Genomic DNA, 22,474 nt, shown 5'->3' on the forward strand with positions numbered 1-22,474 from the left:
GCTACATGCGCAGCGTGTGACGACGGGTTACTTATTTGGAGCGTTTAAATTAACAATGGGAAAAACCAAACGCAACTCTCGAAAATGTGATTGTTACTATGTTTCTTTTTTCTTTTTGATGAAATCCAGAACACCCGGAGTAAACTCACGGAAGCACGTGAGAACCCGTTCTGAAATTCGGGTAATTTGATCAATCCCAGATTCAATCCCGCAGCGGTAACCGCTATGCCAATGAAATGTGCTGCCCTCTGGGGTCAATAATGTAAAATAGAGAGTAGCTATAAGCAATCGAGACTGACAGCAGTTAGTTCGGCGACGCTAGCCAGGTAACCCTGGGGGAGGGTGTTGCAAGAATTCACACTGATCCGTTAAAAGATTACATTCTATAGACAGTTCTAAAATCATGTCCTGCGTGAAAGTTACCTCCTTGGCATGAAACGAAAGCCCACCCTGTGAGTGTGTGTGCGACTGCACTCGGCGTCGCATATTGTGGTTTGATATTTGCCTCGGGCTTTCTCCGATCGTGTAGTTACAGTATGTGTGCCATGATGACCCAGATTTCGATCCACGATTAACAATTAATTAAATTACCATTTATTATTCTATGCTAACAATAGTAGATAAGGAACATGTTTTATCATGTCAGCACATGTACGAAATCTGATAAAGCGTGAACGCTATTCAGATTTATTATCCAACAAATCCAGTAACTGATAACATTGAGAAATAACAACAAGGTGAGCAAATTTACTTCCTGTAAAAGTGCAAATAGCATTGATCAGCGGTTTCTTTCCAGGTTCTAAAAACCAAACATCACGGCTACTAAAGATCCGAAATACATGTAACAGCATTCAAACTGTAAAAATTTGTTTAATTAATTGAATTCATATTACGACGCTTGTAATATCTCTGAAATGATGAATCTGCTATTTTGGTTGTGACATAAATTGAATAATTTTCTGATTGGTCAATGTGACAGCGCGAGGGTGACGGATGAAGGATAAGCTTTTACGGTCTTTTTCGTAGAAGCGTGTGCGGTTGTTTTCCTTATCAACCCGTTTCAAAATACTGTGCCTCCGTTCAATGCGTGCATTAGAATAGAAAGACCTCAATCATGTAGAACCCTGCCTTTACACATACATGAATACATGATTAAACTACCTGAAAATTCATTTTTTTTTTAAATGCTGCATTGACCGCTAACATAAAATAAAATGCAATAAAATGAAAATGCAGGTTTATGAGGTCACATTTCATAAGAAATTAGTAACCTTAAATTGAGGAATGCAACTGCACCACCGTGGCCCTGCATAAGACAAGCGGTTGATAAAAAATAAACTAGATATCATCCGATATAGTGACTAAACTACACTTCCCAGTATATCTAAAATTAGTTCATTAAAAACATACCCAACTGTATAAATGGGTAATCAATTGGAAGCTTCACACTGAATGTCACTTTGATAAAAAGTCAGCTAAATCAGTAAATATAAATGTAAAACCTCGAACGGATCAGAATGGTAGTCACCTATGTATATGTAACGTTTCCAAAAATTTTATTTATTATTAAATATATGCGAACTCTTCTAAATATCCCTATATTTACATATTATGAAACGTAATTACATTTCTTTAAGCAATGCCCGTGAGTTTAAGTTTTCTCTAGCGGAGAACCCCAGTTCCTAGATGACGTTACAGTGACAAACAACTCGCATAGCACTGATTATTCGTTCTAACGGCTAGGACGACGATTCAGTCTGCAGTGTATTCTACTCAGCCTATAGTCTCCGGACCTACATAAAGACAATCGCTAATTACTACTGAGTGAGCGAGTAAGTAAGTGAACACTACTGAATGAGCGAGTGAATAGCGTCAGCCTCCAGAATGGGCGGGCTCGATTTATTCAAATGCGCCTATCGGTTGCTAGCATTTTTTACATTCTCCATTCTGGTTCGTTCGTGAGCTTGACGAGTTCAAGGCCAATGGTCTCTATTTCATAGATGATTGGTGGGTCAGTTACTCCGTTCGTGACGCAGTACATTTATGAAGTACCGATTGGCTGTAGCGACTATCATTCATGTTGTCCATCCGTATTTTTGTTCCTGTGTCAACGCAAATTGCAGAAACGGGCCGTAGCCAACCGGACAGTTAGCATCCCACTAGCTAGTATTTGAGGGGGGGGGAGGAAACCATTTAAATTTAAAAAAATTAATAAATAAATGAGTAAATAAAGAGAGAGAACGGGGAACATATATATTTTTTTATTTTGTTGGGAGACTTTATTTAAGAAATTTTTGTTTAAGCAGGTGAACCAACCCGTAATTTAAACTATAGTGGCGCTTCTATTCAGATTCCAAGCTTGACGGTTGTAGCTGCGCTAGCTAGTTCCACTGCTACTGACATATTTGGAAGCCCAGTTCTCTAGCTTCCAAATTTTGTTTAAGCTGGCTGACTAATATACACTCATTTTGTTTTTATGTTGTAGGTATCCCTTTTATCAAAACTGCAACTAGAAGTGTGTGTTAAAGAGGAGAGTAGCTCTGTCTGTCATAGCTAGCGTTTGTGTCGTTAGGTTAGCTAGCCAGCTAACTTGCGTCGTCTGGCAGATCGTCGGTTACTGTATTCAAACTGTCTCTGAAAAATGGTAAGTTACATCTTCTAATGCTAGTTTTTGCAACGAAGTATTAACACTGTGTCGGTTAAGACGTAATAACTAAGTCCGTGACTTGTGTGAAACCGTCGCCTAACTCCCTTCTGAAAACTGTTATGTTTGTTTTTCTTAATTTTTGTGTAGTTGGGTTAAATGTTGGATGGAGCGAGCGGTCTACCGAGAAAAGACGGCAAAGTTTCCAGCCGTTAGCCTTGTAGGATATTATTAATTACTACCGAGGAAGATTAGGGTTAAAAATGAACGCGTGTCCTGTACCTGCCCGAGTTACTCGTGTCGTGTCGGTGACGGCGAGTTAATCTGCTAACACTAACAGCAGTAGTAGGGAACCAACCAAGGACAAATCGCTCGTTTCTGTTAGGATGACTGCTGGTACTGATGGACGGAGCTTCCATCACGGCACCTGTGAGTGATATGGTGCCGCTGCTTGTCCCAGTGCTCCGCAAAAGGACCTGTCCTGCTGATGGGAGTTAGGAAATACTGCGTGGTGGTTATAAATGCAATACCGCATACGTTACACATCGCATCCCTTACATTTTGATGCGCTTGACCGAGTAATTTCTCTTATTTTTACGGGTTCGTGGTTTTGTGGCTGTTAAAACTCCTTTCCAGCAGTTCCTCCACTTTGCTTAGAACTTGTTTTGTCTTTGCTTGAAGAACTCCAATGTGGAGAACCTGCCACCTCAGGTTCTGCGCCTCGTGTACAAGGAGGTCACTGCTTTGGCTGCTGACCCTCCTGAGGGTATCAAGATCTATCCCAGTGAAGAAGACATCACAGAGCTGCACACAGCTATAGAGGGTCCAGGTACTATACAGATTTTGCTGTATTCTGCAGAAGCCCTTATGGCAGTGCTTGCTTATGTCCATACATGAATTATCTTTAGCCATCACAGGATGACTCAATGTTAACTAGTAATGTTACTTGTTTTTAGAATGATGTAGTGAAGATAATGGGTTAAAAATAAGTGCCGCTATTGATCCTGAGTTGCTCGTCCAACTATAATGTGGTGTTCTACGCTCACAAGTGTAATTATTTTAATAAGTGGTGATGATTCTGCTGGGTAGTAATATAGGCTGCCACACAGCGTATCGGCTTGCTGAAGGTCTGCAAGTTTTTCTGCTATCATGTGTGCATGTAGTGTTTAAAGAAAGCATTTGGCGAAGAGTTTCAGAGGAGCCCATGCTTTCCCTTTGAAGATGTAAAGTGTATTGAATAAAATGCTGCAAATCTGGGTGGGAGGATAATTTTAAATTGCATTTGTCAGTGTTTCTTTTTACTGATAACTGCAAATATTTCCTTCTTCCCCATAAAGAAGGAACGCCATTTGCTGGTGGGGTGTTCAGGATGCGCTTGGTTCTTGGAAAAGATTTCCCAGCTGCACCACCCAAGGGATACTTCTTGACCAAGATTTTTCATCCCAACGTGGGCCATAAGGGTGAAATCTGTGTCAATGTTCTGAAGAGGGACTGGAGAGCAGAGCTGGGCCTCAGACATGTTTTACTTGTAAGAGATTTTTGACTATATTGACCTACTGCTGCTTTTATTGATTTGTCTGCACTTGTGTATTCCTGATCTTGAGAGCTTTTAACACCTTTCTTATAGCAAAAATTGGCCCTTTGTTTTTATCAGGTTTGCCTGATTTGATCTTTTCTTGCCTTCTCAGACAATCAAGTGCCTACTGATTCACCCCAATCCTGAATCTGCTCTTAATGAAGAAGCTGGACGCTTGCTACTTGAGGACTATGCAGAATATGCTTCTCGTGCCCGGCTCCTCACAGAAATCCACGCCATGGGCACGCCTGGGGGAACCTCAGGTGGACCTCAAGAACCTGGTGATGGTCCCCAGCCCAAAAAACATGCTGGTGACCCGAATAAAAGGGCCGCTGGGGTGGGGTCAGGTTCAACTGGCACCATTAGCCATGGAGCAAGTGGTGGCAGCAGCAGTAGTAGTGGTGGCAGCAGCAGTAGTAGTGGTAACAGTAATGTTGTTGCAAAAAAGAAGACTGATAAGAAAAGAGCTTTAAGGCGACTCTAACAGTGGATTTTGTGTGTGTGTGTGTGTGTGTGTGTGTGTGTGTGTGTGTGTGTGTGTGTGTGTGTGTGTTTGTATGAATGTATGTATAAGTGAACAGATTATTGCCTTCAGCTTTCCATCGTGGCTCTGTCCTCCTGTTTAGCTGTCCCTTTACCCCGTCTCAGGGTCTTTTCCATTATATTGTCTTATACATCTTCATTACAATCCACTCGTGCAAATATTGTCTAGAGTGTTGGATGCAATAACAAACTATTCATTTTTAAGGCATTCAATCCATTTTCTCCATCTGAAAATTTGTTTTTCTCATGAAAGAAATATACATACTTCTGAGAATAAAACACTGAAGGAATACTTCAATATCGCTGACAGTGCTACCTTGCTGAGAGAAAGCAATGTATGGTGCAGCCAGTTATCTTTTGGTGAAAATTAAGCATCTGATGGGTGTTTTTTGTATTTCAATTGAAACATGTACAAAAAAAATACTTTGAGAAAGAAGTTTCTTGTGGATTTGCTCGCTTCAAAAATGTGTAAATTGAATTCTGAATTTTGGTCTCAGTGGTTTTCCATTTAAATGTGAGCAGATAGGAGGATTGCAGCTAGATGTAGTACTTAAGGAAAGAAGAAAATTCCTTGGGGAAAAGTCCCTGGCACAAAAGAGAAGGTTGAGTTTAGATGGCTGCTGATCAATTCATTTGAATGTTTGTCTGTGGAAGTTAGTGTAGAAAGTCATATTCTTTGCCAAACTCAGGCTAGAATCTATTCTCTGTTTAGAATTTACATATTATGTTAAGCTGTTGACTAAAGGGAGTGAGTTTCAGGTTTTGGTCAATTTTACTATTAAGATGTTTTTTTTTCCACTTTTCTATTTATGTCTCTCCCTCACTGTTAATTTTTATAGCCCTGTATTTCTAAAGAGGATTTTAAACCTAGCCACCAGATTGTGAAATGCTTAATGTCTGGTATCATTGAATGTACTGAAGCCCAATCGAGCTACATTTGGTCAAAATTCATTTTGACGTGTATGATTTTGCAGCCAAACCCAACATTTAGGTAAAATATTCAGTGCGGATTTGAGTTCAGCGCATTTAATTGTATTGTGATTTTTGGCATTGGTTTGGTGGCATGTTTCCTGCTACACTTAAGTGTTTTCGGGAATGCTTGTTAGTTCTCAAACATGTTTGAGGCATTTTATTGAGAAGAAAAGTGGCAGGAAGGTTGCGAGTTTTTCTCCTTTTATCTCTAAGTTATTTAAATTAATAAAAGTATCATAAAGGGAAAATGTGCTGTACTTTTTTCAGTTGCTTGTTATCAAAATAAGCAGCTGGAATTTCATGCCCCTCCCTGCCTCTTTTGTGTTCAGTCTTACTGTAGTAAGAGGAAGTATTTCTAGCCTTTTTTTTTTTTTTTTTTTTGCCCCCCCCCCCCTTCAAGTTGCTTTCTCGGTTGTAGTCCTTTGAGGTGGAAAACGGATTCAATCAGTACTGCAATGGAACGTTTTGTCTCTAGGGATGAGCTGCTCTTCTGCAATTCACACTCTGTAATGATTTCAGTTGGCTTTTTTTTTTTTTTTTTGGTCATCAAACTTCAATACTGCATCTTGCCAGTTTTAGGAAATCTGTTCAGTAGGTTTGGAAGAAATGTTAGGGAAGCTAATGGATGTTAGATTTCACTCATTTGTTAAGATGCCAATGAATACGATGCTAATTGCAGAGGACATGGTTCATGAGCCATGTAGCACCCTGGGACAAGGCACCCGTCCGTCATGGGGGAACTGAACAGACACAAAAGGTAATTTTAAAAGCATTTTGTAAAGAATGTTTTTGGGATGTGCAAGGAAGCCTGGAGAATTATGGCAGAAATATTAAAATACTGTCAATATATAGAAGAAATATACAATTTCCAGACCCAAACTTCATTATAAATCAGCAAGGAAACACTTTGAATGCCATTTAATTGGTTTTAACATTTTATAGAGTAGTGAGTAAGCAGTGCAAAACATTCGAAAGCAGATTTTGTTTTTCTTTTGTACTGGTATATCTAATAAGATGCAGTCAGTTATATTACATTTGGAAATTAATAATTGACTATAAAACTAAAGAGAATATTTCAAAGGTAAAGTATGCCACAGAGAATAAAGGTGTATTGCTGTGAAGCTCCTTGGTAGTAGCGTTGTTAAATGTAACTGAGATGCCGGTGCTCTGGGTATCTTTCTCTTGGGAAGACCACCGACAAAACTGAGCATTTAAAATTATAAATCCATCTTGTTTTATATACATAGCCGTTTGCCTCTGCAATCCGTGATGCTGCAGAGGATTCAAACACTAATTGTTTTTCTACTAATTACATTTGACAATGATTACGTTTGACAAGTTAATTACCATTAATTAAGATTGTTCAGGGAATTTGTTCCCTTAGCAAAAATCCCCTAGCGCCTACAGCTACAGTTCTTTTTTGACTTCATTATTACATTATTGTATTTTCAACGTATGCGTGATTATCCCCGACATAATGAGTTGGTTGCTATGGAAACAAGTGGAGAACATTGTTTTTATTAACTTAAAGATGTCACACCATTTTGAAAAGGGGTACGTGTATGTGAAAATATACTAACGGTAGCAAGCACTGAAATCCTGTACATGTCCGTTTTTGTTAATTTGTTTAGTAGTTATGTAATTATACTTGGTGTGATAGAAATTTGCATTTCCCTTAGCATATTGTGTACGTGTGTCGCTTTGAGTGACTGGTGGGGCGTTAAGTTCGTGTGCCATTCCAACCAATCATAACGCAAACGTGTCGTAATTAAGCCAATAGGACTACAAGAAATTCTCCTAAAGGGCAATGAATCTCTTCGTCGATTGGACAATTCACCGTGGACCTCTCTGAACCGGCAACCAATTATAAGCAATTGAGGAAAGGAAGAGCCAGTAGCGGAGAGCGCAGTCCCAGGAGCGGACCGTTGTGAGAGCATGTACTTTTCTGTGTTGCGTACACGTTGTTCGCCGAGGCATCGCAGTGAGCGTTACAGCGGGACGACAGTTCAAGGCACAAATGATGTAGCTATATTTATTCAGAATTTTTTGTAACTTAGGAAGCAGCATGTCGCGACTTTAACGTTAATTGCCCACAGGTGTCTAAAAACAGGTTGCAGTTGGGTCTCTGAGAGCTGAAACAAAAGAACTAAACATCGTTTTTTAAATTTAAGTGTAGCTGCCTCGTATTTTTCACCTGTAACTTAAATGACAGGCTACTTCTTTTAATACAGATGTCTTAATTATTAGAATTAAAAAGATAAATGCAACGAAACCCTTAAAATGACGCTATAGATTTCCCTTGTAAAAGATAAAATACGCATTTTTTTTTTCCAAAAGTGAATGGTCACAGCCGCGCCAAGTCTAAGAAGAAAAACAAAAAAAAAAGGAAAAAAACAAGAGCAAGATGGATGCAAATTCAGGCGACGTTGCTCAATAAAGACGAAAAAAAAAAGAGAAATTTCACTGGTAGCCTCAGAATGCAGTAAACGCATTTATGGACAAAGTATTATTTGCCTTGAATCGCTGTGGCTCATTTTTCAGTTTTGACGTCGCAAGAGTCGAGCAATACGTTACTGCAAAGCGTTACACCTTAATGTGTGTTGAGTTGATTCAGGGATTACGTACTAAGAGCCAATAAAGAGAATGAGGAATAATTAGCTATATTATTTAGCGGAGGTCTGTTGCTGGTGGTTTTTGGAGGAAGGTGTCCTCGCAGATACAAAAGAGCGACGCACAGGTAAGTGCTTCGTTTTCCTCTACGGTTTTGGCTGCACATCCACGATAAAGAAGTCATGCACAGGATTAACATTACTTCCACTCGCCTTTTCCTCCTTTATTAGTACTGTTTTGGGTTTTTGCCTTGGCTTCTGATATTTCACGGAATTAGTTCTGGGGAAATAAAATGCATGGTCTGTTCTGTAAAAGCGTGTTTTTTTTTTTTTTTTTAAAAAAAAAAAAAAAAACGGGGGGGGGGGGGAACCCGCTCGCATGGCGAACAAGGTGTAAAGGGACTCGTACGTGCTGGAGACGCACCTGACACATCTGCTTCAACATGTCTCTCTCTCTCACTCACACACACACACACACACACACACACACAGTGCGCTTACACACAGTGCGCTTACACAAGCACGGCCAACATGATGCGCTCGTTCGCAGACACACACATTGGGCGCATCCGATTACCTCCTCACTCACTGCCTGTTTTTTCTGGCACAACTGCACAGTTTTGAACATTTCCTATGTTGTACCTCTGAAAACCAGTTGGTTTTTTTTTTTTTTTTTTTTCCCCCTCTCTCTCCCCCCCCCCCCGCAGAGGGATTGTTCAATAATGGCTGCACCCTTTCCACCTTTCAGTCTTTCTTTTTTTTTTTTTTTTTTAACCCTTTACTCAATTAGAAGAATGGTGTCTTGAGCAGAATTCGGCATTAAACATGAGGTGGAAGTGTCCGTGTTGAGTGTCTCAATGCCTTGCGAACGCATGACTATGCGTAATGACCCACCGAATGAGAAACCTGGACCGTTGGTACACAGGTACATTTACAGCATCACACTTGTGTCTCACACAGCATGTGGAACACTTTTTTGTTTTTTTTTTTTTTTTTCTCTTCCTAATACATATGACTAAAAATCCCGACGGTGGAGGAGTCTGTGAAAGAAGTACTGTGACACATGGGTCGATGTGGGACTCGCTCCTTCACCGGTCACTCATTCCAGCGCAGATGCATGAACAGTTATGATGGCAACGCAAATGTATTCCACTCTCCTGACTACTTCTTCTGTCGGTTGCCCTTTCTCCCGAATAGAACTGAGGCCGGACGCAAGCCTTTTTCTCGCTCCCTTTCAAGAGTGCTGTACGTTGTACCGCTCCCCTCAGCAAAACTGCAGCGCTCCATTACTTGAGCAGACTGTTCCTCTAAAGACATGTCAGGTTTTGTAAATCCAGCCATCGCAGCACTGTGCCATACGTACGCTGCAATTACATATTACAGTCCACTTGACACATAAGTGGCCTTAATATTTAACCACAGTTGGTGCGTTTGTCCTGTTGCATACGAACGTATGCGTTTTGCACAGTTTCTGCAGGGCATAGAAAAGGATGCTGAATGCAATTGCAATAATTAACAAGACTGGGGGGGGGGGGCTGGTATGAGAGATGCAGAAAAACAAGTAATTTGAATGGAGCCGCAGCAAAGATGAAGGGTAAAGAAACTGGCAGATAAAAAGAGAGATGGGGTACCTAAGCACTTAGAGTGATTTGAAAAATATGTTTGGAAAGGTAGTGAGATGAAAGAGGGGGGGGAAAAAAGCAAAGGGAAGAGAGCGCTCTCCTCCCCCATCTCTTCTTCTCCCTCTGTCAGTACTGCAGTGCTATTCTGAGAGAGTTAGCAGCTTCAGCCCACGCACTGACACACAGAGAGAGAAAGCGACAGGGAAAGAGGGGAAAAAGACTGGAAAGGGGTTATGCTCCGTGCATATGTTGATTGGCAGGTATTACCCGAATCGCACTGCTTGTACAGGGTACATGGGAGAAGAAGATAAAGCAAATTCACAGTTTTGACCTTCTGCATCTTTCCTCTCTGCATCAATCTCTGCCCTCCAGTAGTCTGTCTGTCTCTCTCTTTCTCTCTCATACTAATTACAGGCATCGTCCTGTATTATAAACTGTCAAATGTTGCACCCATTCTCACCCTCCCACATGCTGCACTCCTACTCATGGACGTCTATGAATTCTACGTGTTTCTCTTCACTTTCTTCCTCTTTTATAACCTCTCATTCGAATCAGTTTTTTAAGGCACTTTGTCGTCTTACTTTACTTCCTTTCTTACGCCAGCCCAGTCCTTCTGTGCTCCTCTTCTCTCTCCCTGCTTTAATATTAACGATCCAGAAGTCCATTCATTCTGGATAATGAGTCACCGTGATTATGGGATTTACAACATGATTATTGAAATTTAAGGTAATTTAACGTCGTATCTATGTTCAGGCTCGTGAGAATATGTGCTTCGTGTACAATTGCGTGTGGCTTTCATTTTGAAATATTCCACTTCCGAGTTAACTGCTTAACTCATTCTTGCTAAGCTTTCGCTTCAAGTTCTCAAATGTGTTTTTACTGTATACTAGAGATCATATACAGGAATCAGTTTAGGAGATCCATCTCTCTACAGAAATGGTTGTTTAGGATGATAACCTTTTATTTTGGAAATATCTCTACGTCACTGTCTCTTGTTCAGGGCGTCACTTGTATGAATAAGATGTGAATGTGTCTGAGTGGTTCATTACTGACAGCCCAATTTCTCTTCAGCTCGTGGGGGACTGGGAAGCATCGTGGTTCATTGTGAACGAGCCCTTTTCAGAAAGCATAACATTCACCAGTAACGCCAGTCGGCTATTTGAAATGGGGATATATTTTACTGCCTTGTTTGCGTTCCTCATACTCGCACTAAATTGTATCTGAGATTATGTACTTATTACGGCTTTACTAGGTTGCCAGTGTACGATTATGCTGTATTGATCTTGAGGTATCAAGAGACCCTGACGTGCCATGTTTTGTAATTTGCGCATCTTTCATCCCCTGTATTTCTCAGCAAGATTTGCAAGCTCTGTTATGCATCACTTATTTGCTCCTCCAGAATGCATACTCATTATATGTGTTGAGTAAAAGTGAAATAGAGAACACATGTTGTATAAAGTGCAGCAATTCAGGAAGACAGGTGCAGGCTAAAGTGGTGAGTCTTCAATCAGCTGAAGTTGTCAGGCAGCTGGTTGTGTGGCCATCATAATTTCACACATTTATTTTTATTTTGCAGGATTCATGAATCTTTCATTAGAGGGGGAATCAAGGGTCAGTACAAATCATCAAGCCTAAAGAAAATAAAAGGAAAAATAGAAGAAATCATCTGGGAAAACCAAGAAACGGGCAATTTTCTGCATGAATGTGAAGCTGCAGAACCATGATGCCCAGCAACACAGAACATCAGTTCTACATCTGTGCTGTTTCGTTTTAGGATTTTTTTTTTTTTTTTATTAATTTGTTTCCAGTTTTCAATGATATGATGATAATTTTGGCCTCTACGCATTCAGTTTAAATCTGCAATTAGCATCATTTGAAAAAAACTAACAAATTTTGGCATTTTTGTGTGGATGTGTAGTATTTTCTCTATAACTCATAGCTGGAACATTAGTAGTTTTTGTCGTGTAAAAAGATGCACAAGTATGATTGCGTACATTTATTTTTCCCTTAATATGTAACAATGAAATACAAGCAGAGTCATATACATTTGCTCTTTCAATATAAAAACTTACTGTGGGATTGAATAGAACTGCTATTCAAGGAAGCAAGTATATATTTTACATGAATTATTTATTCCCAATTGTACATGTACTTTTTGTTGACACAGAAATACCTCTTACATACGTCAGGTCCTCAGTTCAGTAATTAGTGTACTTTTCATTCTTAAGTCTTTTTCTCCCATTGTTTCGTTAAAACGTGAGCACTTGGTAGCGTCAAGTGTTTGCGAAGTTATACTATTAGTGCGGTGCACTGATGCTGTACAGGTAGTTCCACAATAATAATAAGATATTAATAGGGATATTTAATTTTTAATACCTACGTTTCTGGGGTGCCGATTAAAACAACAGTTTTTTGCCTATTATGCTTAAGTCGTATAGCTGAAACCTGTGACTCAAAGGACAGGGACGGTAAGGACGGAAAACCCTACCGTGTCCGGAAATAATAGTGCCTCGTCTATTTCCCCGAGGTGTTTTGTTGTGACGATCGAATCCAGGCCTATTTGTCTGACCTGTGGGCTAGGGAGAGTTGTTCTGCCAGAATCGGAGTTACACCCACCTTCCTCGGGGGCTGTGTTGAACCCAGAACTGAGACACATCCGCAGGGGACTCAGACACACAGATCAGCCAAAACCGCTTGCCAGTCGCTCTCTGCTGTCTTTATTCTCCTTTCCCTCCGACTTACTTCGCCGTTCGCACCAATTGTATCTGGAACCGGACAATTTGGTTAAGCTGATATCTCAATTATCCAGTCTCTAGATGTGACTTTACACTCGTTCCTTTCTGTTGGATTGTCAGGTATAAACTGTCTTGCTCGGTCCGTCTCTATAGTTTCCCGGTGGAATTTTTTTACCGCTTTGCTGTTTTCGCATCTATTTACTAAGCATATCCTTCTGTCTGCACACAATTTTGTATTGTTCTCAATCTGCTGAATTCCAAGGTAGTTTTCAAATAATGGTCAGAACCATTTATCAGTACCACTAACGCAAAATAACCCGCCGATGAGTAGTGTCAGAGACTTGCAGAGAGTAATAAAGACCATAGTGATTCCATCACACATTAAACTGAAGCTGCTCATTAGATACACCCTAGAGGGTAATCTTAAGGTGTTGCTGCAGTCATTCGGTGTATGAACGCTGCTGCCTAAAGTCGTCCTCTTGCAGCTGTCGACGCGTAGTTTACGACTCGCGTGAAACCCTGCGTTTTGCTTTTTTCCCTTTTTTTCGGGAAAACTGACGTTTGCCATTTATCGTTTAGAATTTGACATTAAAAGTTAAAGTGCCAACTTTAAATATCTCTAGTGCCAAATAACGTTAAATTTACTCGGCAGAGTTTACCCATGAACAAATGTTTACATATGACACTTGCCCTTAAAGGTATTTGTAATTTCGGTTTTTCCTGTATGTGCCATATTATTAAATTATGAACTATTTCTGAGAAAAGAACACATAAAAGGGATTTAAGGACTAATGATTTAATACAGTGTTATGTAAAGAAACACGTTTGCAGTTTCTGCATTATTTAACTTACGTGAAGGGTTTTGCTCGTCATAAATGCATAGCCGCTTTGAAAGGATATAAGTGGGGGGTGAATTAGTTTCATCATTAAATCAGTCTTAATATATTCAACTTTAGAGATCACAGAATCCAGATGAAACTAAAGTGGTTTTACATTATTGACCTAAACAGAAAGAAACTGGGAGAAATATAAAAAAAACTTTGCTATAATTTACTAAGAATAGGCTGGAAGGCTTTGACAGAAACATTGACATTTGAAAAAAACTTTCTTTTCCCCCCCACTTTTTTTTTTCTTTTTTTTTTTTTTTTTTTTTTTAAGAACTACGGTGGTATTTGTGGGAATTTTTGAGAATTGGGCAAGACTCTTTTGCCAAATGTGGAAAAAGTTTACAGAATTCAGAAGTTTACACTTTTATTTGTAGATTTACACATATTTATTGGGGACTTGAAGCTGCAGACAAGTCATAAATCAGGTTGTACTTTAAAATAAGCCTTTTGTATAGTAACTTATTTGCAGAATTCTTTTATACGTTTAAACAATGTTAGCATTTAGAAATATATGTTTATGTACGTTGAATGGTGTTACTAATAATGGTAGTCACTGAACATAGAGCATTCCTCAAGTTGTGAATTGCTAGTGCATTATCTCAACACTGTTGTAATTGTCTTTTAGAACCTTAGGACACTTTTTTTTTTATTTTATTTGAATGAATTGTGTAGTCTTGCTAAAGCAGTCTGTAATTGTGAACCCTAAAATACTGTAGTCAAAAAAAATTATTTTCTTTGTAAAATTATCTAAACAGGACTTAGGTTTATAAACACATATACATTTATGTTGTTTTACCTTTCTGTTTCATCCCTTCAACTTTGTAAATGCCATTCTGGCTGACTGCAATAGGGCACGCACCTATTCTTTCACATAAAAATAGATATTTAAGGTTTGGGACCATGGCACCCACTTCCTCTTCTAGAGCACCTTCCCTGTCCCTCCTCCTTTTCCTAATTTCCGCTGTGATTATCACTGCTTCAACGAGTTCCACTGAGAGACCCACGGTGAACCACAGCCCCGGAAGCACTGGTTTACTCCTTCTGACCATCCACAGCAACAAGCGGACTGCGTCGTCTTCTGGAAGGTCAAAACCACTCGTGCAGGTCGACGAGAATCCTCCAAAACCATTACCGCAAATTATGCTACCCAGAAACATGACCGCAGATGCACTTAAGCCTCCTCTTGGTGCTGCCCAGGTAGCACCCCCACCTAAACGACTGGTGGACGTGGATGTCTGTAGAGGATACTATGATGTCATGGGACAGTATGACCTCACGTTTAACTGCTCAAAGGACAATTTCATATACTGTTGTGGAACCTGCCATTACCGTTTCTGCTGCCAACATCGAAATAACCGTTTGGATCAGAATGCCTGCAACAACTACGACTCTCCTGTGTGGGCTAACACTGCGCCTCCTGTAACCATCCCAATTGACCATCGTCCTGACCCGAACCTCGACCCTCTCCGACAGCAGTCCAGCAGCACAATGTATGTTATCGGAGGAGTGATCTCCTTCACGGTAGCGGTGGCTGTCGGCATCAAGGTGGCCTTCCACAAGGCTTCACGGCGTCCCAGGAACAGAGAAATAAACATGCCCAGGTGAATAACCCTTTGTTGCTAACATCACTGACAAAGCGGTAATTGGGGGTGGATGACAACTCTCCCTACAGTCTTTAAGGTACCGTGTCGTCTCATTGTCCCGTTTACGTACGATTTAAAACAGTACTGCATAGCTGGGGGGGAAACACCTGACCCAAGCTCAGCGAAACCTTTTACCAGTTGTTCTTGGGTCAGGCTCATTATTGCCAACATTAATGTTAACCGATGCCCATTTACTTGGGGTTTGGGGTTGGTTTAGACTTGTATTAATTTGTATTTACCTGGTGCCTGTGTGCAAGTGGGTTTATAGTGCTACATACACCTTAGTAAGCTATTTACAAGTATCTGTCCATCCGCACAACAGAGTAATGTGACACATACGTGTTCACACACCAAAGACGGTTTTGATTCTCAGTGGACTGTGGGAGGACACCCACGTGAACACAGAGAGAACATACAAACTCTGCACAGGCTGAGTTGAGTTCATGTCTAAATTCCTGTGTGGACCACAAATGGGCAAGTGGGCTTGTCCCTTACATTAAGTAAATTTTTTTGCTTTTATATATGACTGTCATTGCTGCACATCGATGAGATTTCCTTATAGAGGAAATCGGTGCCACATGGGGTTTCTCTTTAAAAGTACACATGACTCCTAACACACACCAGTCCATCTGTGTGTGCTTTGTTTCAATCAATAAGAACTTCACCACTTCTTGAAGCCTCTTATGAAGAAACTGTGCACCAAACGGGCAGTTTTTTTTTTTTTTCCCCTGAGATTTTCTAAATATGCACCAAATTCAGGTGAATACTTTTAATTATTGTTCTTGTCTCGGCACTAGTGCCGCAAAGGTGATTTTTCTTATTTGAAATTGACTACAATTTTATGAAGCCCATTTTTGTAGTATGCTGCCATATAGGTCTTCTCCTCTTCCTCTTTCCTTCCAGAGCATTGGTTGATATGTTACGCCACCAGTCAAGTCCTGTTCAGCAAGGGGAGAGGAACAACAGCGTGGCCCTGGGCTCTGGTGGAAATGAGGGTACCCTTGGACGGCCGCCTAAAAATCTCTACACTCCAGGCGTACAGAGTAAAGACAACCGCAGTGAGTTAAATCCCAGCTGGACTTGAACTTGCTGCTTCTGCCAGGAAATGTGTTGCTGTAAGGAAAGGGTGCTCTAGTGGGGGGAGGTGGGTGTGAAGATACAAATAAGGAGGACAGCTTGTTAGCGGAGAGAAAAGGGAGGACGGCCACTGATAATTCCAGTGTACAAATGAGAAGGCACAAAAGGTCAGGTATTTCCGATTATACTAAATGAAAGAAGAATAAAACCGTTTTTGGGAGAATGTACAAAGTGAATGAATAGCAATGATTCCCTATACAGGAGTGCGGAGAGAGAGTGGATCAAGTGTGGGCCCCACTTCCACTTTAACCACACATACGTGAACGGTCCTCGGAAAATGTCAATAGCTCACGATCGTGCTTTGTTTTGCAGTTGGAAATTTGCACCACAATTTTATCCACCTGCCTGGTTCCAGCCCCAAGCACACCGCTACCATTGGTAAGGCAGCTGAATGAAGTGCTTTTTTTTCATGGCAAATGTACACGAGTTTGTACGTAAGTACATGTGAAATGCTAAGGCTCTGAACTGGAATTTATTTATAAGAACCCGAATGAAACATTTCGAAATAATTCAGATGCAAACACGTTTCCTTATTCTTTTCTAGTCTTTTTTTTTTTACCGTTAATTCTCAGTTTTGAGTGTTAATAGAATCCTTCATTTGCTATTTGTTTTGCTTTAGTATGCTAATTTGATATGTTAAGCTGCTATCTTAGTTTCCTCGTCTCTGTCCTCTGCTGCTCAGTGCATTCCAGTGACAGCTGTGAAAACCACATTTTTACTTCTCAGTTTTATCTTTTTTCAGTCTGCTTTTCTAGCTGTTATAATGTTTCTTCAGCCGTTCCCTGAGTATTTCCGTTTTCACTTTGTTTTCTGCACAGTAAGAATGAAAAAACAATATTGCACTTTGATGTCCGTTATATTGGTTTTAAACAAAAGTTTTTCAGGTGTTTACCTTGGTGTCTTTGCTCTATTTGAACAAGTGCTGTGTACTAAAATTCTCATTCCTGAAATACTAACACGCATTACTGAGGGAATACATATATTCTTCATACCGAAAGCTTGCCCGTTTAATTTAATTCATGAGAATTCGCAGATCGCTAAGTTATTTTCACATTACAAGCATGTTATAAAACTGTCCCCGCTTCTTTCAGAGCGTACACCTCGTATGAATAATGCCCAGATCGCTTCTTCAGGGACCCTTCTTTCCAGCAAGCACAACAACACCTCTAGTGCTCATCCTTCCTTCCATCACTCTTTACACAATCTGGCCCAGCTGCCCCCTTCATATGAGGCAGCCATGAAACCAGAACTGAACAGATACAGCTCACTCAAACGACTCGGTAAGTGAAGAGTTAAGAAAGTGTGACATTTGATGCTTTTTGTGTAACGACGGAATGGGTAGGAGTATGTGGAGGTGCATTATACTGCTTCCATGATAGACAGTAACATGTAATGGTAAGTAAAGATACTTGGGGACAAAAGAGCAGATGAAAGAGGATCGTTGTCCATCTGAAGTGGTAAGACATAATTGGTAGTGATAAACTGGCATAGAATATGAGGCTGCGTCTGCGAATTAATGTTTCCACACAGCATGTAACATTTTTGTATTTTCATCTCTCTGGCTAATGCTTCTCCCTTGTATTCTTTTTTTTGCCCGTTTCTTTGGCTTCTGCTCCTCAAATAAAAGAAAAAGATCTGGATGACTACTCTGGCTACTACACCACCAAACGGCGTCCCAACAACGCCCCTCCATCATTCCACTCTTCCCAACACCACCTCCACTGGGGTGGAGACTACACCCTAGGGGGCAGGGGCACGGGCACCCTCCCTCTACATGCTTCTCGCCCTCGAATACATACACCTTCTGGCCCTCCAGCAACTCCCAACCCGTACCCATTACAGCCCCCTCAGTCGCAATACAACCCCAACTTCGACACACTGTCGAAACCCCCAAGACGAGTGCAGTCCCAAGAACAGTTGCTGACAGTGGGGGAAGGAAATACATTATCCAAGCTTTCAAAGAACCAGCAGCACCAGTATTACAAGGCTATGGCAGCTGCAGCTAAGAGTTCAAACACCCAGACCCTTAAGAAATCACAAGAGAGGCTCCTTATGTCCCCAGATAGACTAGAAGAAGGGGTCGGTGGTGGAGATGGCGTGGGCGATTTAGGAGGCGTGACCCCAACTCTGCCTCGGCTTACTCAGCATCAAAAAGCACAGTCTCAGCAAAATGTCTGTGCCACCGCTACGCTTGACCGACACCGACCGATCAAGATGAATTCCCACCCAACATCAGGCAGGGAGCAGGAGAGGAATGTAGCCAAGCCCACGCAAGGGACTGGAGCAGTTGGCTGGACAGAGGTCCCCAGCGCTGGCACGGGAACCTTAGGTCATACTTCCAGGAGGTTAGCTTTTGCAACCAAGAGGCAGAACACTATTGAACAGCTGCATTTCATCCCTGGCGGTGGCGGTGGCAGTGGCAGTGGCAGCGGCGGAGGTGGTGGCGGCGGCGGAGGAGGAGGAGGAGGGAGTGCAGGAAGCAGTGGGAATCAAGGGCTGAGGACAGGAAGTAAGAATGAAGTGACAGTGTGAGAGAGAAATGGATGGAGTACAGTGGTTTGGAATGTAGGTAGAATATAGTGAGAGAGAGTGGAGATGGACCTGGAGAAAAACAATAATAGAAAAAAGGAGCGTGAAGTATCAGTATGGACAGAGAAAGACATGGATAGACACAAAAGCAGGCAAGTAATGATAGACAGTTGTTATAAAAGTATAGAAGGAGAACATGATTCTACACTTTTTATATTTGTAAAATGTCAGCCATATATCTTATCAAACCTGCCATACATTTTGGTGCCAAGAGAAAGGATGGATTGACAGCATGAATGTAAATGAAATATGAAGTTGCATCCTGACCGATGGACAAGGGAGCCAAATACAGTTTTTATTAATGTCTGTCTTTCATTATATGTTTTGGAAATAATTACTCTAGAGCCATATTATAAAACGAAGAAAAAGGAAGACTGGAGAAAAGTGTTTTCAGTAATGACAGTAACAATTAGGTTGGGGAGAAGAAGAGCGTGACAACAAAAATCATCCATTTCTAAGGCAAGATACTGAATAAAGGTCTTCACGATGACGTAAGAGGATTTGGATGAAGGATACAGTACTGTATATAATTTACACTGAAGGATATGGTCAGAAGAGACAGTACTTGGCTTCTATGGAGATCTTATTCATCAGCTGTTCACTGGAACTGAAAGCTGCTACAATATCCCATCAGTATAGAAGGCTAAAGAGAAACATTTTTTTTCTGACTATATAAGTAAAGCCTGGTGAGAAAACAAGACAAAGAAATTAGTTCTACCACCTGTCCTTTGTGTTAATTGGATTTTCTATCACTTGATCCAGAGAGCACGGAAGCCACAGGTTTAATGTAACACAAAAAATGAACATATCTATCATTAGTTTCCTGGAATGAGATGGCTAAAAAAAAAAAAAAAATTGGGTATTATAATATCAAATCCATGAACCCATAAAGGCATGATCTAAATTTGCTGAATCTGGTGTCAGCAAACGGACATACACGCTTCACTGCTGTATACTGTAATCTGTTTTATCATTGGCTTGAAGGACTGACTAGTGGTCATCAGCTACAACAGGTGAAACAAGATGACGTTGCATATGAAATGGCAATATGAGTAACTTTGTTTCATGATATTGTACACAAGCGTTACTGCATACCTTTCTTAGCAATTTGGTCATATAAGTTATATGAATACAACTTGGTAAAACTGTCTTAGGAATAGGAGGCCTGATCCGGTAGGTCACTGTTTCATGCAGCTTGGCAAAATATGTGCTTAAAGTAGAAAAAAAGCACAGAATTGCAGTTGGAGGACAGGCCTGACTTTTTTTTTTTTTTTTCTATGGGAAATTAATTTAGGAAAAATATAATTGATGCTATGTGACAGGCTGAGCAGTGATTGGTTCGCTGTCAGCAAATTCAATCCAGGGATATGACTGTCATATGACAGTGCCGCACAATATTATTTGGATTGTAAACCATCAGCCGCTGCTTTATTGAGAACAGGTTAAGTCGGGAGATTGAACACAGAGATGTCTGGCACTTTAGTGAATCCTGTTCTGCAGCTATAATTCACTTCAGCCATTCACTACACTTGGAGAGTTGTATGATGAACACTTAACTACGCTAAGGGCTATTCTGAAAATCCTGTATGTGTGTCTGTGATATATACTTTACCTGATACTTACATTTATTTTGTGTTGATATAGATACTAAATGTGAGTAATAATGTGGGTAATAGAGTTTCTAAATGTAAAAACATAGAATATATTCTGCAAAACATTTCTAGAACGGTACACCTTGGTAAAACTCTGGCATTGCACACAGATGTTCAGTAATTTACAGGAGAGAGGCATATTTCTGTTCTGTTTTGTGAGTACATTTTCAGCAAAAATATAAATATTTTTACTATAGAATGAGAACTGAATTTTGACTAAGTGGAGACATGGAAATAGTTTCAGTTTGAAACAGCTGAACAGCATATGTAACTGGAGGAAAATTTTATAACCAGAAATTACTGCCATCTGGACATGAAGGTTGAATTATGCTAGAAACTGTGTGGTCACAAAAGCCATTTCTTACTTGTGACTGGCTGAAGACAACTTGTTTGCAGTGGGCTTCTGTTGCCTCCTTCTGGATAAATGAATGGTTGATATACTATGATATAAATTTTCAGACAGACAATCTTCCTATACACTTTATGAAATGTCTGTGTTTGTTATAGTCATTAATACAGTTATTATTATTGATTATTATTATCATTACTCTTGATTACTGTACTTATTATAGTTTTTCTCTGTGGGGTTCCTCAGTGTTTTCTGGTTTTTAAATATTTGCCACACTGATACATTTTAAACTTTGTAATTCAAACAAAAAAATGTTAATGCGAACAGTAGGTGAAATTTTTATTAACAAATGTTCAGTGCATCAGATTCATGCTGAGAACCTCTGAGTTGAATGCAGTGAAAATTTGTCCAATAAAATATCTGGCCAAAGTTAACTGACAGAAAAAAGCTTGGTGATGTCAAGGTGAGTGGTGAAAATATCACACAGCCAGTTTTTGTCTTGGTGTGTTTCTCTGTGTATGCATGTGAATAAATGGATCCGTCTAACATACAACATATAGAGTTACAAGCATCTTGATAAAAACTGCCTTTTTCAGGGAAATCATAGAAAACTAAATTATACACACTTTTACATTCCCAAATAACATCAAAAGAAACAGGAACATGTGCATATTGCATAGAACAAGTCTAGTAAATTGGTATTAATTTAGTAAAGAATTAGTAAATTTTTTTTTTTTTTTTTTTATTTTTTTAAAAAAAGAGGAATTTAAATGTTACACTAACATGAAAAGTAATTTCATTCTGAATATTCAGTTTGCATAACTGATCAAAAAACTTGTGTATAGTGTGCATGGCTCAGTGATTTTTTTATGGCAGACTAAATTTTGGGGAAACATTTTCTTGGCCATGGTCACTTAAGGAAATAATGTTTGCTTGCTCATGGAGGAGAGTGACTGTGAAAATATGTCTGGGTGTAGGTTTAAGGAATCAAACAAGAGGGATCACAACAGCAGTAAAATGTCAATTTTTTTCCACACATACGGGTTGGGAGTTGGTGGACAGGGATTTGACTGGGAAAGTTAAAGACTTAATTTACCGGGGCTATACAGTATTTCTTTTTATTTTCAATATGTTAAATTCCTTAAAAATTAACTTCAACATGTTTAATGTTTCTTTTCTAATATTGACACATATAGTCCCCAACCTCCCAACTATTCAACCCTCACCTTTTTGATTACTATGTGGTAACCTCATATTTCTAAAATAAAATTCAGTTTAAAACTGGCTGTGATATCTAGCCTTTTGTATAAAAAGAGTATACAAAATAATTTAATGTGCAAAACAAAGTATATATTCAAAGTAATGTAAATACTGATCAAATGGTGGGTGAGTCCAAAAATACATTAGTGCACGATAGCTTGCATCAAATCTTTACATCTAATATTTTAATCAGCTGCAGAAGACCAAACACCAGGCCAGCTGTTTCTTTTGCGTAAATCACATTTATCTCCAAGGC

General features: G+C 39.9%; 2 protein-coding genes across 3 annotated transcripts; both read left to right on the forward strand.

The window, feature by feature from the left end:
- Window positions 1-92: 92 nt before the first annotated feature.
- ube2s (ubiquitin-conjugating enzyme E2S) lies at window positions 93-4,743 on the forward strand. 2 transcript variants are annotated; one of them, XM_018736220.2, is made up of 4 exons: window positions 93-181; window positions 3,326-3,473; window positions 3,982-4,172; window positions 4,333-4,743. In XM_018736220.2, exons 1-4 carry the CDS (start codon window positions 119-121, stop codon window positions 4,702-4,704), a joined length of 774 nt encoding a protein of 257 aa, XP_018591736.1. In that variant the 5' UTR covers window positions 93-118; the 3' UTR covers window positions 4,705-4,743. The 2 variants fall into 2 exon arrangements, with proteins under 2 accessions (XP_018591736.1, XP_018591744.1); XM_018736228.2 differs by lacking the exon at window positions 93-181 and adding an exon at window positions 2,234-2,644.
- A 7,168-nt stretch (window positions 4,744-11,911) lies between these two features.
- shisa7a (shisa family member 7a) lies at window positions 11,912-21,573 on the forward strand. Its single transcript, XM_018735770.2, has 5 exons — window positions 11,912-15,189; window positions 16,135-16,289; window positions 16,681-16,746; window positions 17,460-17,648; window positions 17,996-21,573. The coding sequence occupies exons 1-5, from the start codon at window positions 14,414-14,416 to the stop codon at window positions 18,898-18,900; spliced, it is 2,091 nt and encodes a 696-aa protein (XP_018591286.1). The 5' UTR covers window positions 11,912-14,413; the 3' UTR covers window positions 18,901-21,573.
- Window positions 21,574-22,474: the final 901 nt, after the last annotated feature.

The sequence above is a fragment of the Scleropages formosus genome, chromosome 18 (assembly GCF_900964775.1).
Source record: "Scleropages formosus chromosome 18, fSclFor1.1, whole genome shotgun sequence".
Lineage (NCBI taxonomy): Eukaryota > Metazoa > Chordata > Actinopteri > Osteoglossiformes > Osteoglossidae > Scleropages > Scleropages formosus.